The sequence below is a fragment of the Manis javanica genome, chromosome 8 (genome assembly GCF_040802235.1).
Source record: "Manis javanica isolate MJ-LG chromosome 8, MJ_LKY, whole genome shotgun sequence".
NCBI classification, from domain to species: Eukaryota; Metazoa; Chordata; class Mammalia; order Pholidota; family Manidae; genus Manis; species Manis javanica.
This window is the reverse complement of record NC_133163.1, coordinates 93,368,009-93,384,107: the sequence shown is the minus strand read 5'-3', so window position 1 is coordinate 93,384,107 and position 16,099 is coordinate 93,368,009. Positions and strand designations below refer to the sequence as shown.

Sequence of the window (16,099 nt, the reverse complement as noted above, 5' to 3'; positions counted from 1 at the left end):
GTCATAACACAGAGTGGTGAGAACTTCTTCCATGGTGGTGAGCACAGGTGTTGTGGGAGCATAAGGAGGGCAAGTAGTCTAGCCTTGGGATTGCAGATCAAGGAAGGCTTCCTGGAGGAAGTGGCATTTAAGATGAAAGCTAAAAGACCAGTATTTAGCCAAATAGACTCAGGGCCAAGTGGTTGGGAGTACAGTAAAGCAGCCAGGAAGTCATTCAGATGGCTAGAGATCAGAGTGGAGAAAGAAAGTAGAGGGGAAAACTGAGGCTAGCACCAGGCGGTGAAGAGCCTCTGGTGACAGTCTAAGGAGTTTGGGCCACCATCATCTTCAGGCATCTGCTTCCTCTAAGTCCCAGATCACAGTCATTGCCTGTAATGTCAGTGCTTAATGGTGATTCTATTTTGCAGAGCTGAGTAGACTTCATGTGATTTGAGATGCACTTTAAAGACAAATAGTTCTCCACCCTGGTCTGTCATAGAAGCTTGCAATTCCCATCAGAGTCAAGGCCTTCCGTGAATGTGAAGGTTGTCTTTCATCCATTTATTTAATATTTACTGGGTACTGACTTGTTCAATATTCTAGGCCCCAGGGGATAGTGCAGTAAACAAAGCAAATAAGGTCCACCCCATTCCATTTCAACTCCCACCCTGCCAACACCAGTGCAAATCAACATAAAAGTCAGCTGCAGGTGCAAAGGAGCCTTGCAAAGACTCTGAGAAGCTGGAGATTATGAGTCCAGATGCTTCCACATGTTTGAACATCACAACAGCTTTGATAGCAGTATTGTTATTATCCTCATACTGTAGCTGGAAAACTTAGTGTCAGAGAAAGTTAAGTGACTTGCTTAATGTCCCAAAGCCTGAAAGTGGAAGAGCCAGACTCCAGCCTAGGTCTTCAGATTCCAAACCCAGAGTGTTTTTCTTTCCATCACCACTTCCTTGCTGTAGGTGTTGACATAATTAATAGCTTCATCTATCATCTGTTAATCACCTTCCCGTGAGCCTGCCAGTCACATGTCCAACATTCTATTGATGCATTCTTGTAACAGGCCCACCAAGTAGATATGACAATTTCCATTTTATAGAGGAAAAACCTGAGGCGCAAGTGTGATGGACACTGGTTGATTGTTTTGGCTTTCCAGCATCCATCGCCTTTCCTGCAGTAACAGCATCACAGCTTCTTTTGAAGGAATTCTTTCTTCCTTATTGTAGCCTCGGTGGGTCTGCCAGCCAAGATGACATGTCTTCCTCTAGCCAAGAGGTGGTGGGCCAGTGACTTACCTTGGACCAGACTCTTCTTCCAGGGCTTTGACTGAGAAGCAAGGAGTGAGCCAGAAAAGAGAGAATCTTGGAGCTGGTCCATGCTGACAGCATAGCCCCAGAGTAAAACCATCCATTTGTTCCTGCAGCCTAGACTGCTGGAGCTGCCCTGGATTCCGCTCTTCTGGTTTGAACCTGGTCCTTTTTTCTTATCTGTTCTAGGACCTCCTTCACACTGTTGCTTTTTTTTTTTTTTGCATTTACCAAAACTGGTTTCAGTTCCTTGCATTCAAAGGACTTTATCTGATCCAGAGAGACTAGATGACTTGTTTAAGATCACATAGCAAGGTCTATGTGACTCTAAATTCCTACTACACCATGCTGCCCAATGATCCTATAAGTCTGGCCCTTGGTCCTAATGCTGTCTTTGTTAGTGCCATAAACTCACCTGAAGTTCAAAGAAGTGGCAGAAACTCTCATTCACCCCAACCTTGTAACTAGAAAGGCTGAGGCTGGCTGTGTGGAAAGGGTAGGCAGCAGCCAGAGTGAGACTCTTTGTTTCCCAGGCTCTGCTCCTCCTGTAGTCTCTGGCATGGCTCTACAAGGCCCATTGTCCAGCTTTGCTTTCCTTCCGTCTGCTCACTGACTAGCAGGGAAGCAACCAATGTGCAGCAGGTACCATCTCCCTATCTATCCATGAGACCCGACTTTTCAGTATCTGGGAGCTACCTGGTGCCAGCGGCCTGCCACAGACAAAAATGATTTGATTGCAAAGTGCTCCCAGCTTGCCTCAGACCCACAGGATGGGACTTGGCTTCAGACTGTACAAGATCATGGAGCTTCCTAAGGGGAGGCAGGCCAAGCACTTCGCGTAGTAAGGTCTTCAGGAAATGAAAAACCGACCTGGGAGCATCTGTGAAACTGTGGGCATGTGGGGACAAGTTCTGTCAGTCTCTACCAAGGTGGAGGAAGAAAGATCAAGATTAGAGAATGAAAGACTGATTTTAGGAGCATATTGATTACGTTCTGTATCTCTGGTTATTTTTTAGAAACCTTTTGGTATTGATTTCTAGCCTAGTTCCAGTGTGGCTAGAGGACATACTCTTGTCTGATTTTAATCCTTTGCTTGTTGAGACTTGTGCTGTGGACCAGCATATGGCCCATTTGGATAGATGTTTCAGGTGCTCTTGAGTGTTTATTCTGCAGCTTTGTGGCACCCTTGTCTTATATATGTCCATTAGGTCAAGTTTGCTAATAAGTTGCTCAAATCTATTTCCTTTTGATTTCTTTTGTTTGTATATAAATTGCTGTGGGAAGTGTGTTAAAATCTCCCATTATGATTACAGATTTATCTATTTCTCCTTTTCATTCTGTCTATGGGGAGGGCTATTTTGAGGAGGACTTACTTACCTTGGGGCAGGAAGGTGGAATCACAGTAACTGGGCCAGTTAGATCCCTAGGCTTGCAGGAGTGAGGAGAGGGAGAGATTGTCAGAAATGAGACAGAGAGAGCTATATGGAGCTGGCTGCCAGCTGAGGACTGACTTCTGGTAATGCTACAGGGAGGGAATCGGGAGAATTAATACTTACTTCAACCTTGCTCTTGTCCCACCCTCTGATCTTCCGCATTAGGCAGAGAGCACTGCAGGAGGCCAGAGAGCAGGGAGCCCATGTGCGTGGTCCATGTGCGAGGGCACAGGGCAAGAAGGAGAAGGGGGTAGAGTAGATCTGGAGGGGCAAATGGAAAATACCCAGCATAAGAAGCAATTAATCCAGCCTCCAGACTTTAAAGGTCCTGAGCCCCCAATGGGAAAGGCCTGGCCCAGAAAAGTGACAGGTGAGGTGCCGAGCCAGGCTTGGGTGCCAGTCCACACCCTCCACTCTGTGTGATCAAGATCCCTTCTCTGAAAAGTCTGACTCAAACTTTGTAAAATAATTGGTCTTTAAATCACCACCCTATGCTGTTCCAGCATTTATAGCTTTATTAGATAAATAATAATGATAACAACAGCATCCTTAACAATGTCCGCAGGAATAAAAGTCTCCATTGGTTGAGCGCCTAAAAACAAACAAAACAAGGTTTCAGTCTTTTGTTTCCTATTTACCTTTATTCCTGGGGTGCAGCCCTGCAAGAGCCTCAGCTGAAATCCTGGGGTGTTTATCGGGGTCTTTATCCTTGGTGGCCCCGGAACTCCATTCTTTATACTCCAGCCCCAGAAGACTTCCAGAAGACCTACTCAGACCCTCAGGCTGTCACCTGCCTGGGGAATCAGCAACTATCCCACAGAGAAAAGGCTGCCTGCCTGCCTGTCTATGCTTCTCTTCTCCTCAGGGTCTTGATCCCTCAAGTCCTTGCCACTTTGCCTTCAGACAATATTTGCAATATGTTACCCAGCTTTTCTAGTTATTTTCAACAGAGGAGGTGGTATCAAGTTAGTCTGCTATACCTAGAAACAGAAATCCTTGAGATGTCAAAGAAGATTGAATACAGGGACCTTCTCAGTGGTGGTTTGGATGACAGGCTAATGTAAAATCAACTTATGGGATCTGAGCCAGAAGACCCGCCTCTGAGTCCAGTCTTGATAATAAACTGTAAGATCTTGAGAAAGCCTCAAATCCTGGGAGGCTTCTTTGTAGTAAATTTTTGCTGTGTGGGCAGCATGTGTAGAGGTAGGGGATGATATACGTTTTTTTAAATTTTGGTATCATTAATCTACAATTACATGAGGGACATTATGTTTACTAGACTCCACTCTTTACCAAGTCCCCCCCACATACTCCTTAACAGTCACTGTCCATCAGTGTAGTAACATGCTGTAAAATCACTACTTGTCTTCTCTGTGTTGCACAGCCCTCCCTGTGCCCCACCACACATTATACATGCTAATCGTAATGCCCCCTTTCTTTGTCCACCCCCACCTTATCCCTCCCTTCCCACCCATCCTCCCCAGTCCCTTTCCCTTTGGTAACTGTTAGTCCATTCTTGGGTTCTGTGTTTCTGCTGTTGTTTTGTTCCTTCAGTTTTTTCTTTGTTCTTATACTCCACATATGAGTGAAATCATTTGGTACTTGTCTTTCTCCGCCTGGCTTATTTCATTGATCAAAATACCCTCTAGCTACATCCATGTTGTTGCAAATGGTAGGATTTGTTTTCTTCTTGTGGCTGAATAATATTCCATTGTGTATATGTATCACATCTTCTTTATCCATTCATCTACTGATGGACACTTAGGTTGCTTCCATTTCTTGGCTATTGTAAATAGTGCTGCGATAGACATAGGGGTGCATCTATCTTTTTCAAATTGGACTGCTGCATTCTTAGGGTAAATTCCTAGAAGTGGAATTCATGGGTCAAATGGTATTTCTATTTTGAGCTTTTTGAGGAACCTCCATACTGTTTTCCACAATGGTTGAACTAATTTACATTCCCACGAGCAATGTAGAAGGGTTCCCCTTTTTCCACAACCTCGCCAACATTTGTTGTTGTTTGTCTTTTGGATGGCAGCTATCCTTACTGGGGTGAAGTGATATCTCATTGTGGTTTTAATTTGCATTTCTCTGATGATTAGCAATGTGGGGCATCTTTTCATGTGCCTGTTGGCCATCTGAATTTCTTCTTTGGAGAAATGTCTGTTCAGCTCTTCTGCCCATTTTTTAATTGGCTTATTTGCTTTTTGTTTGTTGAGGTGTGTGAGCTCTTTATATATTTTGGATGTCAACCCTTTGTCAGATCTGTCATTTATGAATATATTCTCCCGTACTGTAGGCAATCTTTTTGTTCTATTAGTGGTGTCCTTTGCTGTACAGAAGCTTTTCAGCTTGATATAGTCCCACCTGTTCATTTTTGCTTTTGTTTCCCTTGCCCAGGGAGATATGTTCATAAAGAAGTCACTCATGTTTATATCCAAGAGATTTTTGCCTATGTTTTTTTCTAAGAGTTTTATGGTTTCATGACTTACATTCAGATCTTTGATCCATTTTGAATTTACTTTTGTGTATGGGGTTAGACAATGATCCAGTTTCATTCTCTTATATGTAGCTGTCCAGTTTTGCCAACACCAACTGTTGAAGAGGCTGTCATTTCCCCATTGTATGTCCATGGCTCGTTTATCATATCTTAATTGACCATATATGTTTGGGTTACTGTTTGGAGTCTCTATTCTGTTCCACTGGTCTGTGGCTCTGTTCTTGTACCAGTATCAAATTGTCTTGATTACTGTGGCTTTGTAGTAGAACTTGAAGTTGGGGAGTGAGATCCCTCCCAGTTTATTCTTCCTTCTCAGGATTGCTTTGGGTATTCGGGGTCTTTGGTGGTTCCATATGAATTTTAGAACTATTTGTTCCAGTTCATTGAAGAATGCTGTAGGTATTTTGATAGGGATTGCATTGAATCTGTAGATTGCATTAGGCAGGATGGCCATTTTGACAATATTAATTCTTCCTAGCCAAGAGCATGGGATGCGTTTCCATTTATTGGTGTCCTGTTTAATTTCTCTTAATAGTGTCTTGTAGTTTTCAGGGTATAGTTCTTTCACTTCCTTGGTTAGGTTTATTCCTAGGTATTTTATTCTTTTTGATGCAATTGTGAATGGAATTGTTTTCCTGATTTCTTTTTCTGCTAGTTCATTGTTAGTGTATAGGAAAGCAACAGATTTCTGTGTTAATTTTGTATCCTGCAACTTTGCTGAATTCAGATATTAGATCTAGTAGTTTTAGAGTGGAGTCTTTAGGATTTTTTATGTACAATATCATGTCATCTGCAAATAGTGACAGTTTAACTTCTTCTTTACCAATCTGGATTCCATGTATTTCTATGTTTTGTCTGATTGCTGTGGCTAGGACCTCCAGTACTATGTTGAATAACAGTGGGGAGAGTGGGCATCCCTGTCTTGTTCCCAATCTTAGAGGAAAAGCTTTCAGCTTCTCGCTCTTAAGTATGATGTTGGCTGTTGGTTTATCATATATGGCCTTTATTATGTTGAAGTACTTTCTCTCTATACCATTTTGTTGAGAGTTTTTAATCATGAATGGATGTTGAATTTTTCAAATGCTTTTTCAGCATCTATGGAGATGATCACGTGGTTTTTGTCCTTCTTTTTGTTTATATGGTGGATGATGTTGATAGATTTTCGAATGTTGTACCATCCTTGCATCCCTGGGCTGAATCTCACTTGGTCATGGTGTATGATCCTCTTAATGTATTTTTGAATTCAGTTTGCTAATATTTGGTTGAGTATTTTTACATCTGTGTTCATCAGGGATATTGGTCTGTAATTGATGTGCATTTTTAGCTTCATTCTTGCTGTGTTCTATCTCCATCTGTATTCATCGTTCATCTTTTGCATCATTTTAATACATGCTCTTCTGAAACATCTCGTTTCATTTTTGGTCATCATAAATTCTTTCCAGAACAAGGCACTATGTTCATTGATCCACTCATTAATTCACTCATTAAAAAACATGTTTACTCCCTGAACCTGTTTTCTCACCAGTAAAATTGGAATACTGATCTCTTACTCAGTTTACAGGATTGAGGTTCAGATCATATGAGATAATGTATGTGAAAGTACTTTGTAAAGCAATGTAGCAGCATAATTAATTTATTTGAACCTGGGAGTCATGTTGAATATCTTTGCTTCTTTGTCCTCCTGACCATTATCTTGTCTTGAAATTTAATTTCCTACATTTCTGTCAAATCTGCCCACCTCCATCTTCAGCAACACTCCCTGGGCCAAGGCACCATCCATCATTTCTCACTTGAACCATGAGGCAGTCTCTAATTGGCCCTGTCCCACTTTTTCCCCCTCTGAATAATCTTCTCTAGTTTAGCCAGCATAGCATTTTTTAAAATGCAAATTTGATTGTGTTACTCCCTTGCCTAAAATACCATTCAATAGCTCCCCAGTGCTCTGAAGATCAAATTCAAAATCCTTAGCTCTGCAAGATTTAGCCCTTGCCCTCCCTCTCCCTTCACGATCTGCACTCCAGTCCCATGGCCTTCCTTTGATTGCACCCTGCCTCAGGGCCTTTGCACATGTTCTCTCTTCTCTTACCCTACCCCACCCTATTCCCCATTGCCTGTCTAACTCCATTTATTCTTCCAGTTTCTCAGCTTAAATATTGCTTTCTCGAGAAGCCTTCTCTGACCTCTACATCCTAGAACTCAGAACTTCTCTTGTATAGCACGGGTCTCCATGACAAGTAAATAAATAATGCTGTAAGCACTTAATACTGTCTGTTTCCCTATTGGAACATTAGCTCTTTGGTGGCAGGGACATATCTATCTAATCTATTCCTGTATTACTGGTGCTTAATAAAGTTTCTGATGCACAATAGTAATCAATAAATACTTTTGTCATGGATGGGTAAATGAATACTTCTTGGGTACACACCAGCTGAAATTTGTTTTTCTGCCAAAGGTGCGGGTGCAGTAGGAAGCAGGACAGACCTTTGTGGTTACACATCCCTCCATCCTCCTCACATCTCTCATTTATGTTTCCCCAGTTCAACCAAACACAACAGTATCTGTCTCATCATAGGCTCCCCCAAAAGTGTCCCAACTGAAACACTGCTGGAGTGGATATTCATGAAGCTCCCTGGGAATTGTATCAGGAAAGAGAAGATTCTCTTTGCCAGTATCAGAGCTGGCAAACCCCCAAAGAGAAGCCAGCCCATGACCACCACCACCCATTGCCCTCCAAGATAGGAAACTCTTTCCCTTACAAATTTTTATTATTTAAAAAATATTAACACATAATGTATTCTTGTGGTACAAAGATCCTAAAGGATATACAGAAAAAAGTCTTACTCTCAGGCACTAAATTTCTCAACAACAGAAGTGATAACTTTCCAGAAATATTCTATGTAAACACAAGCATATATATTCTCATATATATTTTCCCCCAATCTACCCACACTTTTTATACAAATGCAGCATACTGTTCACACTGTTCTATACGTTGTTTATTTCATTTAACTATATAGCTTGGAGATTTTTCTGTATCAGTTTATACAGAGCTACTTCATTCTTTTTCATGCTTTTATAGCATTCTATTGCATGCATGTCCCATAATTTATCTATCTAGTCAAGCATCTTATTTATGGACATTTACTTTCCAATTATTTTGCTAAACCAATACAATTGATGTATTTGTATAAATTTCATTTTACACATTTGGTTATTGCCTAATGGAATATGTAGAAGTGGAATGACTGATGCAAAAGCATAGACATTTAACGTTTGGGTAGATATTACTTAATATCCCTCCATAAAGCTGCACCAACTTACACTCCTACCAGCACTTTAAGAGAGTAACTATTTGCTTACACCATCACTAACTCAGAAAGTTGTCTGATAGGTGAAATAAATTATATCCCAGGGTAGTTTTACTTTGCATTTATATTAAGTGAGGCTGGACATCTTTTCATGTATTTAAGAGAAATTTGAATTTCCTTTTCTGTGAATTGTCCATCAAACCCTTTACCAATTTTTTTGTTGATTTGTTGTTCTTTTCATATTGATTTGCAGGTAACTTTTACATTAAAGAAACTAAGCATTTGTGATAATGAGTTTCAAACATTTCCCCTAATTTATTCTATGTCTTTTAACTTTATGATGTAAAAATTTTTAAGGAATCAAATTTATCAGTCTGTTTGTTTGTTTTTGGCTTCTGGAGTTTGTGTAATATTTTTAAAGCCCTTCCTTAGGATGACTTAAAAGAAGTCTCTTGTCTGCTTGTATTTTTGCGATTTAATTTTTTTTGTTTTGTTTTGTTTTGTTTGAGAGGGCATCTCTCATATTTATTGATCAAACGGTTGTTAACAACAATAAAATTCTGTATAGGGGAGTCAATGCTCAATGCATAAGGGATTTGATTTTTTTACATTTAGAGTTTTGATCCCCCTGAAATTTATTTTGGTATATGATGCAGGTAGGAAAACTACTTTATTTTGACAAGGTAGTTATCCCCAAACCATTTACTAGTGAATCCTTATCTTCCCCACTGATTCAAAGTGCCACTTTTGGCACATATCTAATGCACCCATGTAGTCTATGCACTTTTCAATTACAGTAATGTCATAATATATTTTGATATCTAGGAAGCCTGGTCATACTACAGGCTTCCCAGATATTAAAACATATTTAGGTCTTTTTAGATCATATTTTAGATCTTTTAGAAACATCTTTTTGAAACTTAGAATGAGCTTTTTTAGTTCAGAGAAAAACATTTTATTGGGAATGTATTAAAATTAGGATCTAAATTATCTGATCTTTCATAATTATTTTTTAGAAGATTCATGTTTCCCAGGTAAAAATTGTGTTATCTTCAAATGATGAAAACTTTACTTCTTCATTTCTCATGAAGAATCTTTTTGGGGGTAAGTGAGAAGGCAGCAACTTCATTTTTTTACATAATAAGATCCTTCAAATGGGCAATGGTTCAAAGCTGTAAAAGTATAAAATGGTAAACAACAGAAAAATCACCTTCCTACCCAATCCCCAGCTGTAGTTTCTTTTATCCCCTCCTGTAGATATCCCAGATACATGCAGCCCAGTACAGCTCCCCTGAGAGCTTCTGGTGACACAGTTTTAGAGGCCCAGGCAAAAGTTGGATTTTAGAGACCAAAGAACGCCAAGTGGGGGATTCTTTCCTGTGTCTTGTCTCCTCAGTGATTAAGCAAGTAGGAATAGAAAAGGCACAGACCCTGAATCCCAGGGTAGCTCCAAACCTTCCCTAGCTGAGTGTCCCAGATCCAGCAGAATTGGAAGAGCCGGGCTCTGGCTTCTGCTTTTAGGATATTTATTTTTCACCAGAAAATGCTATTTCCTTATCTCTTTCACACAGATGTATCCCAGACATACATGTTCTCTGTTTATGTTATCAAAACAACCCATGAACATCTAGCAACTTGCAGCCCACGATATGTTCAGGGCCTGAGATTTGGAGTTGGATATGGGCCCCTGTTTGTGGCATCATCTTTTCCAGAGTCTTCCAGGTGTTGTCCAGGTAATATTTCTGAGGGGCTCTTGAAGCCATTGAAGCAACGGGCTTAGAATTTTCTTCTGGGCTTCTCCAGCTGGCAGATCTTCCCCTGTTCCATGCCCCACTCTGGCCTGTCAGGCATAGCCCTACCTGGGCCTCCTGGCACAAGAGATAAAATGAAAAAGGGTAACTCCCAGCATCTGGTCCAAGAGATATCAGCCAGCAAAGAGTAGGAGAGAAGAAACATGTGGGGGAGCTCCCAGGCTGGGGGGTAGAAGGAAACTCCACTCTTTACAGGTTCTTAAGCCAACAAAAGTATCTCCATCATTTTCTGTCTGGAAGATAGATTCAGAGAGGGAGCCCAGAGTACCAGTTCAAGACAGGCATTTCCTGTGGTCCTGTGGATAAGAAGAACCTGCAGCCATGGGACAGGGTGAGCCACGCCAGCTCTCCTTGGGGCTTACTGGACTGTCAGTTGCATCTCCATCATTAGATGTTTTCATTAAAGGAAGTAGGATGGTGCTGGAGGTGATGGTGGTGTGGCTATAATGTGTGAGGGTGTGGTGAACTGGTGCCGGTGGTGGTGGTGGGGCCACCGTGGGGGCTGGCAGTGCGGGCTGTGGTGGGGCAGCTGTTGAGTGGCAATAGGATAGTATGTTTGCGGTGAATTGGTGGTCATAGTGGTGATGATGGTGATAAGATGGTGATGGTGGTTAACATAGATTGATATTCTTATCCAAGTATCATCATAATATGACTGTTCTCACTGGGTTGTGATATAAATGGGAGATGACTCTGGGAAAGCACGACGGTATCATAGCTCAGCACTAAGTGGGACAGAAGGGGAGGAGGTAGAGAATTGCTGAAATGGGCAGATGCAGACATAAAGCAAGAAGACAGGCAGAACCAGAGGATGTAGAAACCTCAGGGGCTTCTGTGTCAGTTGGTGACCACATTTACATGTCTCATCAAATTCTCATTTTGAGATTTGTCAGGAGATAGACTGTCAGGAGACTCTCAGGCCCCCTCCCTATAGTGCTTGGCGCTGTGGGTTTGGTGAGCTTTAGGTGAAGGAGCCACCTGTGATCACAGGGGAGTTGGTGCTACTCTCTGGGCTTTACTTTTCATCATAAAACAAGAGAATGGGACTCGGTCATTTCCAAATCAGCTCTAAAAATTATCTGATGGTGTTCTAAGGAAAACAGAGTAGAGTGAACACATTTCTGGGTTGATTTATTGCTTTTGGTTTGGGAACAGGAAAGGTCAGCAAGGGGAACAGCATTGCTCTTATTAATAACAACAGCCTCATTTAATGGGGCTTACTATGTATCTGACACTGGGCTAAGTGTATAATATACTTCATTTAATTTCTACAATGCTGCAAGGAGGGATGATTATTCTAAGGATGAGGAAACTGAGGCTCAGGGTGGTTAAGTTACTTGCCTGAGGTGGCACAAGTAGTGAGTATGTTGAATCAAGGATTTGAACACTTGGCCCCTCTGACTGCAGGATCTCTGCTTTTACCTAAGTTGTCATGTTTACCTCCTCATCATGATTTTTCTCTTTTCCATAATAGCCCTGGGGATTGAGAAATGTGACTTCCAGGAAGCAAGAAACAATGAGGAGCACCACACCAAGGCCATCAGCTCCCAGCGCCTCCTTGTCAGGAGGGGGCAGCCCTTTACCATCTGCCTGCACTTCCGGGTTCCAATTCACAAATTTCTGCCTACCCTGAAGAAGGTTACCCTCATTGCACAAACTGGTAAGTGGGGCAGGCCTCGACCCCTCTGGTAGTAGGACTGGGGGGGGGGTTCTTTCTCCAGCACCTCCTCAGGGAACCGAGGGGCTAATGTTCCACATCCTGTGGGACCTTTGTACCCACCTAGCAGGAACATGTGAGGATGAGAAAAAATGCATAACAAATAACGTTTATTGTGACTGAGAAGGTGCTTAGCAGCATTATCACTAAGGAGTTCCTTTTGACTGCAAATACCAGTTTTGTAGAAAAGCCTGAATGGGATCTAATTAATCTAGGCTCAATCAATATAACATTTAATTGCTACTCTTCATTGAATCTGTACTACAGGTCAGATATTGGGCCAAGTGCTTTACCTGTAGTATCTCCTTAAGACCTTTTATCGGCTCTCCGTCATGCATTTTATGCACTGTGAACCTTTTTGAGATGTAGGTCCATGCGTGCTGGGAACCATGCTCTCCCATCGCTCTTTATTGTCTCCCATTACTGGATGGGTCGCTTTCATTCTACTCCACAACCAGTTTTCACCCATCCCAACTTTGTGATACTTGACTTTATTATTTGGAGTTGTGACCAAGAGGTCCAAATGACCAATTCATCTCTGTGACTGCAGGAAAGCAGCCTTCTGGAGCCAACAAGACCCAAGTCAAATTCCCAATTTCCAGTCTGGAGGACCGGAAGTGCTGGAGTGCGATGGTGGAGGAGAGAGACGACCTGTCCTGGACCATCTCTGTGACCACGCCTGCAAATGCTGTCATTGGCCACTACTCACTCCTACTGCACGTCCGGTTCAGGAAGCCACGCCTCCTGGGCCAGTTCACACTGCTCTTTAACCCGTGGGCTAGAGGTGAGTTGGGACCTGGGCCAGCCTGGGCTGCACAGGGATTCAAGCCACCAGGGCTGGGGCACAGCTCTGGCAGCAAGCGACTGCCTGGCCTCAGTGGACAGTGCCCTCTCTGGGCAGCACCAGCATTTGGGCACCTGTGGCGCTGCCCCCAGGATGAATGCCCTCAGACCCAGGGCCCTGTCTCGGGGTCAGCCCTGCAGAAGCAGCCTGGGACTTGCCACTGAAAACCAAGGCTTGTTCACCACCAAGCCCGGCTGCTGGCTCAGGCTATTTGGCCACAGGGATCGAGGCTCATCGAGATGACCCATGGACAGCTACCTATTATAACAGTTCTGGGGCCACGAACGGGAAAGCATCTCGGGAATGGAGGCCACCTGAGGGACGGGCTTCTCTGTTTCCTTTCTGGGCTCCTGTAATCTGTCTCCAAGGTGAATCCAGACTTGCAGCACCTGAGGTTTATGTAACTTGAGGGGTCCTCTTCAAGAAAAAGAATACAAATGTTTGAATTGCTAAGGCCCCTTGCAGGACCTGAGAGGTCTGTGCTACTGAGGCGCCCGAAGCTTCAGCTTCATCAGCTTCAAAGTAAATCTGTTCTTTTTGCCACATCTACTCCTCTCTACTTGTTCTCTTCTTACTACAGACCATGTCCTCTCCACACTGACCTGTCTAAATATCTGACTGGAGGGGCAAATTAAACAGCCAGCCTCCTGACGTCAGCAGACCATAGGTGGGCTTTTCTGGGTAGGGGGACCTCCCGCAGCCCATCCAGCGGCCACCTCTGCCAAAGCTCAGCCCTTGTTGTTGGAGGCTATTTCTTCTAGAAAAAGTCATCAGAGTGATTGATGTGCCCCCAAAAGAGCCAATGGCACATCTATCCTTCTTCCTGTTCTGAAGATGGAGTCTGTCTTTCCTTTTCAAATCTGACACTCCACCTTAATCCATGGTCTCCTGTGGGATGTTGGGAGAATGGAGAACAGTTTCAACCAGCTTTCCTGTCCTTGCTAACTTAGACAAAAAGCACAGAGCCTTTTGCTTTCAAGAGTTTCACTGCCAACCTGAAGGGGACCTCTTTCAAGGCAGGGCTGGGAAATGAGAGCAAACGTGGGGACATAGGAGAAATCTTCTCAGCTTTCTCTGGCCCCTGTCCCTGGACTCCAGTCCCTGACTCCCTTTCTCTGTGGCACTTGAATCCCAACAGGCATTCTCTCTCCAATTCTCTTGCTCAGGGTGGGGTTCTCCAGCCCCCCTCCTTCAGGCAGCCCTGCCTGTCCTCAGTTCAGGCTCTTCTTTCGGCTCCAAGCAGGCAGGCACGTGGAATAACAGATGGTAACTGGTGTTCATTCTGGTGCCCCTGCCCCACACGGGTGAATGTGGGTTCTGGGACCCTTCAGCTGGGGGAGGACACGTGGCTCTCCCTGTACCAAAAGGAAGATCCTCAAGCCATGTCCCTGCAAAGCTGAGGCATTATTGCACCCACCTCACTGACTCTGAGCTCGCATCCCGAGCTAGGCCCTGGTGGCCAGAGCAAAGACACAGCAAAGATCATTCTTGGACAGTGTCCGGTTCTGGAGGAACCCATAGTCTTAAGTCCATGCCAGGATTCTTGCCTCCATGTTGGCGAGTTGGACCTGCCTATGAAGGCCTTTGTCTGTGAGTCTGTACAGAGATGTCTGTGTGGGCAGGGGTAAGCTGTTGGCTCTGCTCATTGGAGATGTGGTGAAGAGATGATCAGAGATTATCTGGGGCTCAGTCTCATCTTATCATACTTAGAGATGGAGCTCTCCTGGATTCAAAAGGAAATTTTACATCCTATAGTGAAAGTCCTATTGATTAGCAGGGAACTTTAAAGGAGACTGCACCCAGGTTAAGAGCAGGGTGGTGCTGCCTAGGCTCGCTGATAATATACTCCCCAGAACCCCCCTGCAGAGCTGGGGCCAAACACCTGTTTGAAGTGATTTCCCAAGAATTACTGTCCCGCTCACTTCATAGAGAACATTCATGAGGGAGGGGCAGGGGTCAGGGGCTCTAAGGGCACACAGTTCTGTGATTCTGGGCCCCAGGTTTTTCATGGCTTCCTGATTTCTGGTATCCTATCCTTCTGTTGCTTTGAGTACCCTCATCCAAGCTGGATGCCTGGAGGGGATGGTTTGGAAATCTTTTTCTCTTTCTAGTCCCTAGAAACCAGTCTAACCACCATCCACTCCACCCCAACATCAGGTGCAGAGAGGGACACTTGACAAGCAAAGCAGGTCCCCCCACTGCTCCCAGCTTCCTAGAGTGGGAGGCAGACTGCTGAACACCCCCCATCCTTCTCATGATCCCCAGCCCAACCCATTGATGAGACAGTAGGAGAGGCACCAGGGACACCGTGGAACTGTAGACTCACTTGGATACCCCCAGTGTGAAGAGCCAATGCTCTGGCTTCCAGTTTGCCCAGCCCCACTCTTCCCTCTGACCATCTGGCCAAATGCTCCCCATCCCTCCTGCTCACCCCTGTCAACCTGTGCTTGATTGCTTCTTCCTGAAACACTGTTGTTTTTTTATTTGAACTTTTAGGAGAGATGTATCAGGTCCACTGGGAAGCTCCCTGGACTGTTCTTAAATTCCCGTGGGCTGATAGCACTGTGGCTGCACACTCTGTCTTCTGGGAACCCTTTTTAAAGTCAGCTTGTTCCTTTCTGCCTGGCTGACCATGAAGGCCACCTTGGCTGGTCCAGGGACTCTGACCCCTTTGCCCACTCTGCACCAGAGAAGACGCCAGGTCTCACTTGGGGCAGCGGAAAGAGGGAGTTCCTCCTCAGTCTTCATCAGGCCCAGATGTGGAGCACAGGCCTGCAGCCAAACCTGACCTGTGCAGGGAGGGCAGAGGCCTGGATGTGGGGGGCAGGCCTAGCACCCCACAGGCCCTCAACCTTGCCTGCTTCTCACCAGCGGACGCTGTATTCCTGGAGAATGAGGCTCAGCGCGGGGAGTACTTGTTGAACCAGAATGGCCTCATCTACCTGGGCACAGCTGACTGCATCCAGGCAGAGGCCTGGGATTTTGGCCAGGTATGGGAACCTTGCGGAAGGAGAGGGGTTAGTGCTCACCCCATAACCTTCAGTGTTCAGGCCAGATGGAGTTGGCAGGTCCCAAAGCCTGTGGTCATGAGGGCATTTCTTAAGGCTATTTCAGTGTGCGATGCCTCTCTCCTCAGGGCCACATCAGACCGTCCTCCACAGCTTCCAGAGTTATCTTCCTAAAAGCCACAGCAA

The 16,099-nt window shown here is 44.2% G+C and overlaps 1 protein-coding gene across 6 annotated transcripts in view; it reads left to right on the top strand.

Moving 5' to 3' along the window:
* Positions 1-2,952: 2,952 nt before the first annotated feature.
* Positions 2,953-16,099, top strand: part of EPB42 (erythrocyte membrane protein band 4.2) — a 33,093-nt gene continuing 19,946 nt past the window's right edge. For 3 of the 6 annotated variants that reach the window (XR_012120671.1, XM_073211701.1, XM_073211704.1), the window contains exons 1-4: positions 2,953-10,266; positions 11,819-12,004; positions 12,612-12,845; positions 15,777-15,895. Coding sequence is in view for 5 of the 6 variants with exons in the window: in XM_073211701.1 (XP_073067802.1) it covers positions 10,077-10,266; positions 11,819-12,004; positions 12,612-12,845; positions 15,777-15,895 (729 nt within the window). In the remaining variant the exon portion in view is untranslated. Of the gene's footprint in view, positions 10,267-10,584; positions 10,676-11,818; positions 12,005-12,611; positions 12,846-15,776; positions 15,896-16,099 lie in introns of all 6 variants that reach the window. The other 3 variants (XM_073211702.1, XM_017648622.3, XM_073211703.1) reach the window with 3 other exon arrangements.